The 12443-nt window shown below is 45.0% G+C and overlaps 1 protein-coding gene across 1 annotated transcript in view; it reads right to left on the bottom strand.

The window, feature by feature from the left end:
* CLPB (ClpB family mitochondrial disaggregase) overlaps positions 1-12443 on the bottom strand; it is a 154194-nt gene that overhangs the window by 97787 nt on the left and 43964 nt on the right. The window contains exon 4 of the mRNA XM_079929985.1: positions 195-298. Within this exon, the coding sequence (XP_079786111.1) occupies positions 195-298 (104 nt within the window). The remainder of the gene's footprint in view (positions 1-194; positions 299-12443) is intronic.

Consider the following 12443-nt stretch of genomic DNA (forward strand, 5'->3'; position numbering starts at 1 on the left):
TGACATAAATTATAGAGCCAGAGGGGACTGTGAAGGGCATCTGTTCCAAGCCTTCTGCGCTCTCTATGAGTTCCTAGAGGATGAGGGACTTGCAGGCTCTCACCCTGAGTTGCTGGTAGAGTTGGCACAGAGCACGGCTGCCTGGAAGCCACAGGGAGGAGAGATCTCAGAACAGCAGGGTAGCCCACACTTACCTTCTAAAGAATGGATTCCCTGCTCCTTGGCAGTCTTGTAAACACTGCTGAAATCATCCCCGAGGTTTGGGTCAGCACCAGCTGCAAGCAGGACCTGCACCACACTGGAAGAAATCAAAAAGACACCAAGTGTCAAAAACAGGAAAGGCTGAGGAAGTAGACACTCAGATTCTGAGGCATGTTTGGGGACTGGATCTGCCTCTGCTCATGTGAGTGGTACAGTGGAGAGAACATGAACTTTACGAGCATCAAAGACAAGGGTAGGAAAGTTGGCTCTGAAACATTACTGGCTGAGAGGCTCTGGACACGTTATCTAACGCCTCTCTAAGGCTCAGTGTCCAAGACAATAAAATACGAAGTGTTTATTCATCAATTACTTATCAAATGCTTACTATGTTCTAGTCACTGTTCTAGGTGCTAGTGTCCATGCCCTCAAGGAGCTTACAGTCTCTTCTGGGAAGGACAACAAATTAGCATAAAATTACAGCGAAGTGTGATAAAGGCTACGATGGGAGAAGTACCATGTATGGTGGGAAACTAAGGGAGAGGATCAAGAAAGGCCTCCCAGAGGATGTGGTATTTAAGGTGTTAAAGACTTGGAAGGCTGAGAAGCCAGATCTGGGTTGGTGAAGTGGGAGGACCCAATGCATTTACAAATCGGAGGCAAAAGAGCACGAAGCTTCACCTGAAGAAAGCAGAATTGGGGATTTCCCTGGTGGTGCAGTGGTTAAGAATCCACCTGCTGATGCAGGGGACACAGGTTCCATCCCTGGTCCAGGAAGATCCCACATTCCACGGAGCAACTAAGCCCATGCGCCAAAACTACTGAGCCTGTGCTCTAGAGCCCGTGAGCCACAACTACTGAGCCCGAGCGCCCAGAGCCTGTGCTCTGCAACAAGAGAAGCCACTGCAATAAGAAGCCCGTGCACTGCAATAAAGAGTAGCCCCCACGGAATTCCCTGGTGGCACAGTGGATAGGAGTCCGCCTGCCAATGCAGGGGGCGCGGGTTCATGCCCCGGTCTGGGAGGATCCCACATGCCGGAGCAGCTGGGCCCGCGAGCAGTGGCTGCTGAGCCCACGCGTCTGGAGCCTGTGCTCCATGACGGGAGAAGCCACAGCGGTGAGAGGCCCGCGTACCGCAAAAAAAAAAAAAAAAACCCAAAAAACAAAAGAGAGTAGCTCCCTGCTCGCCGCAACTAGAGAAAGCCCACGCGCAGCAACGAAGACCCAATGCAGCCAAAAAAAATAAAATTAAAAAAAAAAAAAAAGGTAGAATTGGAGTAGAGGGTGTAAGGGGAAGAAAAGTGGGGAATGAGATAAACCACTGAAGGGATTAAAAGGGAAGTGACGTGGCAACACATGCTTTTCCTCCCCACTTCAAGATATATACATTAAAAAAATACAAATCATATAGAAATATTAAATTGAAAAATGAAAGTCTTCCCTTATAGCCATCTCCTTAATCTAAATTCTAAGACTAACCACTATTTATAGTTTGGTGTGTTTCCTTCCAAATCTTTGCTATTAGAAGAATCACTCCTATAGCTGTGTGAGAATGAACTGGAGGGAGTAGGACAAGAGGCAGGAGCCTCCACAGTGAGGTTAAATTAGGTGAATTTATATAGCACCAAGTACAGTGCCTGACCCAGGAATACTCCATATATGTTAGCTTCCCTTCTATCATGTAATGTTCCTGCTAATACTTTCCTTTTTTTTCCCTAATAAAAAAAGGTTCGTGTTCACTATAAAAAAAACTCAGAAGATATAGCTAATCAAAAAGAAAAAAGTTTTAGAATATATAACATCTTTCCATTTTTTTCAATGTATGCACATTTTTATTTACCAAAAATTGGATCATATATAAACTCTCCCTAAACACACACATACCTCACCCCCCTTCCATGTCTTAAATATCTGTCTATCACATTGTTTTTAATGACTGCACAGTATTCTACTAAAAGGCTAGTCTATATTTAGCTAATCCCCAATGGTAAAACAATTAGATTATTCTTAATATTTCAATAACAATCTCTATTTCCTTTGCATAAATTCGTAACAGATGAATTTCTAGATCAAAAGTATAAGCATTTTTAAGGATTTTGATAAATGTTACTAAATTACCTTTCAGAAAGATTGTACCGATTTTTATTTTTACTATCAAAGGAAGAAGGATGAGAGCAACCGCTGTGCCTTTCTTTCACCAAAGCTTTTTCATTATGTGTTAATCTGGACACAGAAAATGGAATCACACTGCTGTTTCAACTTGCATTTCCTTGATTACTAGTGAGGCTGGACTTAAAAAAAATGTTTAGCAATCAGTTGTGTTTCCTTTTTCATGAATCACAATTATCAATTTTGTTTTTATTTTCAGGCATAATGTCCTTTGCCTATTTTTCTCTTAGCATGTTCATCTTTTGCTCACTGGCCTTCAGAACTATTAATGCTTTTGAAGGCATAAATGGCAAGCATTAAAAAAAATTACTCTAGGGAATTCGCTGGTGGTCCAGTGGTTAGGACTTGGCACTTTCACTGTCAGGGCCCGGGTTCAATCCCTGGCTGGGGAACTAAGATTCTGGAAGCCTTGTGGCCCAGCCAAAAATAAATAAAAATTTAAAAATCACTCTATCATAAATATTAAAAAGCCAACCTACAATTTTAGTTTCTCTCCTTTGTTAGTTTTTCAATATCTGTAGCCAGCAGTATTGCTGGTTTTCCCTGTATCAACTGGTTTGAGTTTCATAACCTTCAACAGGCACAGGACCTGCCCTGTTATTTGCTGAACGGATGAATGAATTTCAATAACTCCCATGCACACAAACACACAGTCCTCATAGGTAAGTCAAAGAACCAGAATCTATCTCCCACATAGATGGGGTTCTTCTACATCTGATCTAACATGGTCAAGTGAGCCTCCTGTGCCTATTCCCCTTACCTAAAAGGATCTTAAGAATTACCTTTTACAGGTAATTTATCTAGGATATGAATTATGATCCCAAAGAGAAATAAGAAGGGTCTCTAAGCACCTAAAATCAATGTCTAAAACTCAGATATTTAACTCACAGCAGAGTCTGTCAGGTTTTCACTTGGAGACTATTTGCTCATAGTTTACACATAATTTGGATGAAGACTGGCATTAGTCTTCCTGCTTGCCAGAAGATTAAAAGAGGGTTCAAAAAGGCTGTTAGAGATGGGCAACTACCTGCAGGCAGTGAGAAAAATATCTGATAGAAAGGGATGTAGTATGGTACAGAGGTTAAGAACGCTGGCTTTAAAATCGGAGACAATATGAACATCAACATGAATAAAGACATTAATGGATTATCACCCATTGGGTACACTAAGATTCCAAGAGTCCGTATTGAAAATAAATGAATAAGTCAATGGGAGAGACGGGAAAGCTCTTCTTTATTGTAGAATGACAAATAATAAATGTAGAACAAATGATGAAATTAGAAAATCATTTTGCAATCATAATTATCAGGGATATTAAGAGTATGTAGCTCAGATTTCCCTGGTGGCGCAGTGGTTGAGAACCCGCCTGCCAGTGTAGGGGACACGGGTTCAAGCCCTGGTCCAGGAAGATCCCACATGCCATGGAGCAACTGGGCCCGTGCACCACAACTACTGAGCCCGTGCTCTGGAGCCTGCAAGCCACAACTACTGAAGCCCGCACGGCTGGAGCCTGTGCTCCGTAACAAGAGAAGCCACTGCAATGAGAAGACCACGTGCCGCAACAAAGGGTAGCCCCCACTTGCTGCAACTAGAGAAAGCCCGTGCGCAGCAACGGAGACCCAACGCAGCCTGCCCAAGTAAATAAATACATACATACATACATAAATGCTAATGAGTACTGTGATACTCCTAAAGAAGGTTATGGTATGCAGCACCCCCAAATTAAAAAAAAAAAAAAAAGGAGGAGTATCTAGCTCATATGACTCTGTTAGTGTATGTAATGTGCTTGTACAGTGCCTGACATATAATAAGTGCTCAAAGAACATTAGTTATCATTACTATGTACCTGACCCCATAGCTGGGCTGTGGGAAAGTCAAGAGAAGTTTGAACTAAGACACAAATTGGGAAGACAGCATGAAATTTTATAACAAGTATAGGGAGACGTGGGTTCAAATCAAAGCTCTATCATTTACTGACTGTGATCTTGGACAAGTTACTATACCTCTGGGACTCCATTTCCTTACTGGAATAACAGATAATGATGCCTCCCTTGTAGGTTATAAGTATGTAAAACCACAGTGCCTGGCACATCAAAGGAGATCCACAAATATGAGCTCTCTTCTCTGTGTCCATATAATCTTAGTGATAATAACACAAATCTGGGCTGAAGTGGGCTCTAGATATATACCTAATCACCCCCAGGACTCATGCTGGCATAGCCCTGTGTTAAGAAGGCAGCTCTTGGGCTTCCCTGGTGGCGCAGTGGTTGAGAGTCCGCCTGCCGATGCAGGGGACGTGGGTTCGTGCCCTGGTCTGGGAAGATCCCACATGCCGTGGAGCGGCTGGGCCTGTGAGTCGTGGCCACTGAGCCTGCATGTTCGGAGCCTGTGCTCCGCAACGGGAGAGGCCACAACAGTGAGAGGCCCGCGTACCGCAAAAAAAAAAAAAAAAAAAAAAAAGAAGGCAGCTCTTCTAGTCATGTACCAAAATGTTCATTGCAGCACTATTTACAATAGCCAGGACATGGAAGCAACCTAAAAGTCCATTGACAGATGAATGGATAAAGAAGATGTGGCACATATATACAATGGAATATTACTCAGCCATAAAAAGAAATGAAATTGAGTTATTTGTAGTGAGGTGGATGGACCTAGAGACTGTCATACAGAGTGAAGTAAGTCAGAAAGAGAAAAACAAATACTGTATGCTAACACATACATATAGAATCTAAAAAAAAAAAAAGGTTCTGAAGAACCTAGGGGCAGGACAGGAATAAAGACGCAGACATAGAGAATGGACTTGAGGACACGGGGAGGGGGAAGGGTAAGCTGGGACGAAGTGAGAGAGTGGCATGGACATATATACACTACCAAATGTAAAATAGATAGCTAGTGGGAAGCAGCTGCATGGCACAGGGAGATCAGCTCAGTGCTTTGTGACCACCTAGAGGGGTGGGATAGGGAGGGTGGGAGGGAGACGCAAGAGGGAGGGGATATGGGGATATATGTATACGTAAAGCTGATTCACTTTGTGATACAGCAGAAACTAACACACCATTGTAAAGCAATTATACTCCAATAAAGATGTTAAAAAAATAAGGCAGCTCTTCTATATTCTGCACAAGTTGGCTTGTTTTAAAATCTAAGTGAGAAGGGTTTGTCGATCTAAACTCAAAGGGACATAATTTGGTTAATCCTCAGCTGCTGTGTCCAATCACCATTCAATCACACCCCCTCCCATGGCAAGCTGTCCCTCCAGGCAGCTAGTGTCACTAACTGTGCTACCTGGGCCTCTCCAGGTTCCTGAGTATTGATTCCATCTGTCCAATTTGCAGGCTGCAAGACGTGTCCAAGCAACCAAGTATGCTGCCCTTCGCCCCAAAGGGCAGACAGTGGTCTGGCAGGATGGGGAGAGGAAAGTGACTAGGCTAAGCCCTGGGGCTGCTAACCCAATCAAAAGGAATGGGCAATTCACTTCACAAACTTGGAGGACAAAGAGGGTGAGCATCCAAGCTAGTGACTCATTCTGCAATCCTGGAGAAGACTCCTTTCACTTTTAATTAACTCAAAAGGTAGCAGCCCCACTGTGGGGTATACCTAGGACTAAAGGAACTGTGGCTGCTCAGGCCGAGTGGCACCAAACACCTTACCAGATAGCTAGTAAGCTTTTTTTGCCCAAGAGCTATCTCATACTTAAAAAGCATCTAACCCAGAGTTCCACAGGGATCAGGCCCTTTTTGGAGAAGCCAGCCCAGATCAGGCTAAAGGACTACATGACTATGGTTAGCTCTGATGATGAAAAGAACTTCGTGGACCAATGGGATGTAGGAGGGTAGAAACAGAGTAGGAGGCTAGCCAGGTAAGAGAAAGCTAAGGCAAGGCTCGTGAGAACAGGCTTAGCAGCAGGCCAGGCCAGGGAGTGTCAAGAAGTTCATAGTCAAAACAGAGCCAAGGGCCAGAGACCAGGCAGCAGAGACGTGAGGCAGAGAGTAAAAAGCCAGGTCAGATGTCAAGGACTAGAGGCAGAGGGAAACAGCAGACCACAAAACAAGTAAGCAACCAGAAACGAAGAAACACACTGGTATCAGAGGTCAAGACAAGGCAAAAGAAGCAGACACCAGGGGCAGCAGTGAGGAGACTTCGCAAATGAAGAGATTTCTGCCTCTTTGACATTTTTTGCTGAAGCAGAAACAAATCCCCCAATTCAGAACTGTATCTGGGAGAAGGTTACGTACACAAGATGGTGAGTTGGCCCACCTGGCTGACAAGGGGACTACAGGATCTGACGGCACAAAGGGAGGCAGGTACTGCTATCCGAGGTGATCCACCAAAGGAAAACTAGAGCCGCCCCTCTGTTCTGGCATTGGCATACTGGCTGTCACTTGGGAGGTTTGGGTTTAGGTATCACTATCTTAAATTGGAGTAGCTGGTGCTAAATGGGCAGTGAAGTGTATGGACTAGGCCTTCATGGTCTTAATAGCTGGGTTAAAGGGGACAGAGTACACCATCCCACTCACTTATGTTTTTCTATAACACACTCAAAGGAACTATGCTGACTACTCCAGAGGTTCTCACCGGACAAAGGCTTACAAACATCAGCAATTCTCCCAGCCACCTCAGGACTTGGCCTCTGGTGGTCTGTGGAAAGATATGCCTACCAATGTCAGTATCAACCTCAAAGGCTAGAGATAATCTCCAGATACCCTACTTCCAATACTAATCTGGAGAGTCAGAGAATGTCTACAGCCCAGGAGGATGGGGGTTTAGAGTTGGCCTTTAGTGACTTGGCTCTGGTAGCAGTACTTGCCTTCCTGTGTGTCCATCAGAATCTACTCTGGTCTTATCTCTGCCCAAGTGAGCTGACTCACCAAAAAGACCGGGCTTTGTGAATACTGAAGGTGAAGGTTGTGAGGGATAGTATCCAGCTGACAGGCTGGCAGAGAAGCAGCAATAGGGCCGAGCTAGCCAGGCCAGGGATGGGGGGCACTGCAGGCCTGGAAATCTGGCTAATCAGAAATGGTCAGGTCTTAAAGATTGGCCTTAGATAGGGAGCAGAATGCAGGTCCAGAGCCCGAGACCTTGGTAAGAGTTACACATGTGAGTAGGAGTGGTGAGCTCTGAGCCTAGGCTGAGAGCTGTTTTCTTTCTGCTTATTTTACTGCCTGCTGATACAAGTATCTATTTTCTCAAGGGTACAGTAGGGCTAAGTAGGAGGAAGATAGCAGTCTAATAATAAGAGTTAGCATTTGTATATACCTCCTACATGCTAGGCACTATTTTAAATACTTTATATATACTAACATCTAATCTTCACAACAACCCTATGAAGGAGGTTAAACAGAAACTGAGGGATAAGTAACTTGTCCAAGGTCACTCAGCTGTAAGGAGCAGAGGTGGGATTCAAACCAGGGCAGTCTGGCTACCAAGCCCATGTCCTTATCACTCTGCTACATGGCCTCTCACTTCCCTGTGTTGACTCCCAGGTAGCTAACAGTCTGTAGAAGCACTTTGCCTCAACTCAAGTTTTAGCAACAAGGCTAGGATCAGGAAGCCCAACAGAAAAATGAGGCAAGGATATGAACAGTCAATGCCCAGAGGAGGAAAAAAACAAACAAACAAGATGATTAAGTATATGAAGAGATCCTCAAGCTTGTGTGTGATTAGAGAAAGGAAAATTTTTAAAAATGAGATAGCATTTTATTGGGAATTTGGGACTGACATGTACACACTGCTATATCTAAAAGAGATAACCAACAAGGACTTACTGTAAAGTAATTAATTAATTTAAAAAAATGAGATAGAACTTCAAGTTAACACACTGGCAAAAAGTGAGAACGCTGAAAAATGCCCAGTGTTGGTGAAGACATGCGGATCTCAGATTCTTCATGCACTGCTAGGGGACAGACTGGAGCAGCCATTCTGGAAGCCAATCTTGTAATATTTGTCATGTTAAAGTACCTTACCCTATGACCCAGCACTTTGCTCGTGAGGATATGTATCTCAGAGAGATTCTTACACAGGTCTATAGAGGGCAACATGGGAGATGTTCACCACATATTTTGTGGCAGTGGGGAGTTGAGGCAATCAAGTGTCCATCACTGGGGGAACAGGTAAGTTAAATGTAGTAGACACATGCTATGAAACATGATGCAGCAGTCAGAAGCAACAGGCTGGATACACGTGCAGCAACATGAATAGATGATTTTTAAAAAGGGGTTGATTCCCTGCCACCTACTATTATTCATTAATTGAACTTGACCATCTGTTCTAAAAATTTATTCCTTCAGGGAGTCTCTCAATTGCAGAACTCTAATTCCCATGCTGATCTAGTGATCTTGGGGGCTGAAGAATTAAGGACCCAGTGAAAACAATTAACTCCCCGAAGTACACCAAAGGCCATCACGCAGGCCCCCCCTACTGGTTCAACTGGTTAGTGCTCATTCACCTTTAGGGCTCCTCAGTGACATAGTCACCGACTCAACTGAGGCTTCTCCGACTCCCAGCCCGGGTCCACACCCTCCCTCTTTGCACAGAATCCAGTACTTACTCCTGTGGAAGGTGGCCCTCACCATGTTATGTCGTTATTGCCTGTCTACTTTTACTTGCCTTTCCCAGTAGATCACGGGGCAAGAGCCATGTCTCAACCTTCTTTCACAGCTCCTTGCCCAGTGCCTGGATCACAATAAGTGGTCAACAGATGATTTCTGAATGACTGCACGAAAAAATGAAGAATGAATAAATGAAATAATTATTTTATTTGGTGAGAGATGGGGGAGAAAGGTGGAACGCAACTGTCTCAGCCCTGCCCAGCCTTCCCCAACCTGAGGGTCCGAACTGGGCTGCAGGCAGCTTAGCTGTGGAAAACTTCCATCTTCCTCTCCTGAGCACTAGGCCCTTCCTGCCCTCCACTAGGCAGTTCCCAAACAAAGCTGAGGAAAAGAACGGGAGGGTGGTCCCTAAGAAGCAGCTCCTGGGACTCACAGAACTCCCTTTGGAGCAACAGCCCCCACCAGGCGAGTTTTAACTTTCCGATCAGGTTTGTAATTAGATTAGATGTGGGAGCACACGTAGGAAGTTGGCTCACGTGGACCTTGATGAGCTCCTGCTTTCAGGACAGTGGGGCGTCACAATGCACAGGAGGACAGTTACATCAATTGGCTTTCTGCTCTCAGTGGCTGGAGGGGCTTTGGATCATCACATTGTTTAGGAAAGAGGGAGGAAACCTGTGGTGTGAGCTGAGGCCTAAGCTGGGCGAGGCGCGTGTCAAAGGCGGCTGGCGAGCAGCTGGAGTTGGTGAAGCAAGAAGGGCAGTGATCCCAGCTCCAGGTCGTCCCCACACAATGTGGAGCTTCAGAAGAAGCTCCTCCGACTCCTCCTCCCCTCTACCCCCCACATGCAAGCATAGGGTCACTGTGTCCCAAGGAAAAGACAAAGAGTTGACCTATTCTCAACCCAGAGCACACCTCGATGAGGGGAGAAAGCAAAGAGGTCACAGGTCAGGAGGTTTGCTGGAAAGTCAAATGAGCTATGGATCATTCAGTCTACTGGTTGGTCTACAGGCGGTCGGGAAAGCGGGGAGGCCCGACCAAAGGAACTGGCCTGTGTTGAATCTAGAGGTCCTGTGGTGTAGAGGCATGAGCTTGGTGGGGGGCAGGATGGGAAGGCAGTTTTCTTTTCTTTTTTGGGGGGTGGGGTGCAGTTTTCTTTTTAAAGCCAGCTTCCTTGGGAAACAAACTAAAGATTAGGGAGGAAGCAAGGAAGGTACCTGTGTAGAAAATGTGCCCCCGTTTCCTCGAATGAGGATGTTATTTTGTTTACTTCCCTCAAAAGGTAAAGATCAATAATCATAATAAAGCAGCCACGGTGGGTTGAGCACTTTACATTTACTATTCCAGATCCTTATAACCGCTTGCAATGAGGTACTAGTCAATTTTACAAATGAATAAACTGAGGCTCAGCGAGATAACATGAGTTATCCAAGTATACACATTAAATAAGCACAGGAATCACGATTCAAATCCATGTGTCTGTCTGGGGCCAAACCCAGTGCACACTCCCCTAAACCACACTGGTTCTCACCCATCTAACCATCCATTAGTCTGTCATAATATCCCATAGTCGCTGGGCCCTTACTATGTACCAGGGACAGTGATATTTTCAGATGGTCATAACAGCTAGCTGGGATAAGAGGGAGTCTGATTCAGAGGGACAAGGGTCAAAATCAGTAGAGGGCTCAGACCAGGTGAGATAATTTGGGCAAGGCTTAAGGAAGACATGGCACGTTAAGCAGAGGGCCAAGGAATCGAGATTACCCATCACAGGATTTCCAGGACAATCCCAATTTCATATACTTAGCCTAGTTCTAAATACACTTCCATATCTTTCAATCTGTGGTTCATAACACACAGTCGCCAAACCGATGGGGCAGTGTGGTCAAGCCCTGGTTATTAGGGATTCTTTCCACAGTATAAGCTAGACTAGGCTCTCTCCAGGCAAATGATCCGTAAGAGCATGTTGAGGCTGGTACATCTCCTAGATGTACTATGCACTAGGCATTGCAGTAAGCAGTCTTACATGCATGTTAATCTTCGCAACCACCCTATGCTGAGGCAGATGCTATCGTTGTTCCTACTTTGCAGATGAGGAAACAGCTGTTCAGAGGTAGAGCTAGGTTTTAAACCCAGGCCCTCTTTCCAGAGCTCTTGTTCCTCACCACTCTGCCACACACAACTAGACTGTGCTCCCCAAAGTAAGGACTGTGCCTGGCCATCTGTTCCCTTGCACATAGGCCGCAGTACGGGCCAGTAAATATTCGTTGAATCAATTCACTTCTAAGGCCTTAACACTGCACTGTTGATGCACACATTGAGTTTTCAGTCAGCTCCTGGGCTTTACTTGCTAGTATTGCTAAAGTGGGTCTCCTAGGATTTTACAGTTGGTTTTTGGTTTTAACTGTAGACTGAAACACTTGTCCCTATTAATTTTTATCACCACAGATTTAACCATTGCTCTAGCCCACGGAGTTCTTTTTTCACATCCCTGACTCTTTCACCTAACATATCAACTACCTCTAAGCTTCATTTAATCTGCCCATTTGGTTGGCATTTATCAATGGTCTCACTAGAATCAGTGATATGACTAGTGAATAGGACAGACCCCTGTGGCTCACCAGTACAGTCTGCTTTCCAGTCTGATATCCATTCACATATAAACAATGAACCAGATCATTCACCATTCATTAGTTTGACCAAACTATTTGCCACATCATATTTTATTAATGTGGATATTATAAGAGACAGCCAAATACCTTGCTGCAACCCAGACACACCTACCATATTTACTGTATATTCCTGACCCACCAAGCTGGCACCCCTATTTATTTATTTATTTTAAACATCTTTATTGGGGTATAATTGCTTTACAATGGTGTGTTAGTTTCTGCCTTATAACAAAGTGAATCAGTTATACATATACATATGTTCCCATATCTCTTCCCTCTTGCGTCTCCCTCCCTCCCACCCTCCCTATCCCACCCCTCCAGGCGGTCACAAAGCACCGAGCCGATATCCCTGTGGCACCCCTATTTAAATAAGCACAGAGTGGGTCTGATGTCCTTAAAGAGGAGGTGCAGGAGTGGACCATACCACAGTCCCTAGAAATGGAACACCCTTCCCCAGGCTGCTGAACTGGATGAGTACTGGATGCTCTTTTCATCCGAACTGATCTTCTCCATGAAGACAGCACTGAACACAGAACCCCAGGATGGGATATAGCGCTGGAGAAGGGGGTGGGTACCCTGAGACTGTCAGTTTAGGCAAATGAGCTGACATCACTTTCCAGGGAGCAGTGTCTGGGTGGCCTGAGGTCAAGGCATGTGTCTGCCAAACTAGAAACGGGTGCATGCTGGGCTTGGAATATCATTACTACGAAACAGGATTATCTTGAGCAATGATTCTAAATGGGATTAGAAATGACTCTCTGTTACTCAGAGATAATCAACCACAGCAGCGGTGGGAGAGACATCAAGCTCGGCACACTTTTCTGGGGGCATGGTGCTGGCATTCCGGGCACCTGGC

This window comes from Stenella coeruleoalba (assembly GCF_951394435.1).
Source record: "Stenella coeruleoalba genome assembly, chromosome: 8".
Classification (NCBI taxonomy): Eukaryota; Metazoa; Chordata; class Mammalia; order Artiodactyla; family Delphinidae; genus Stenella; species Stenella coeruleoalba.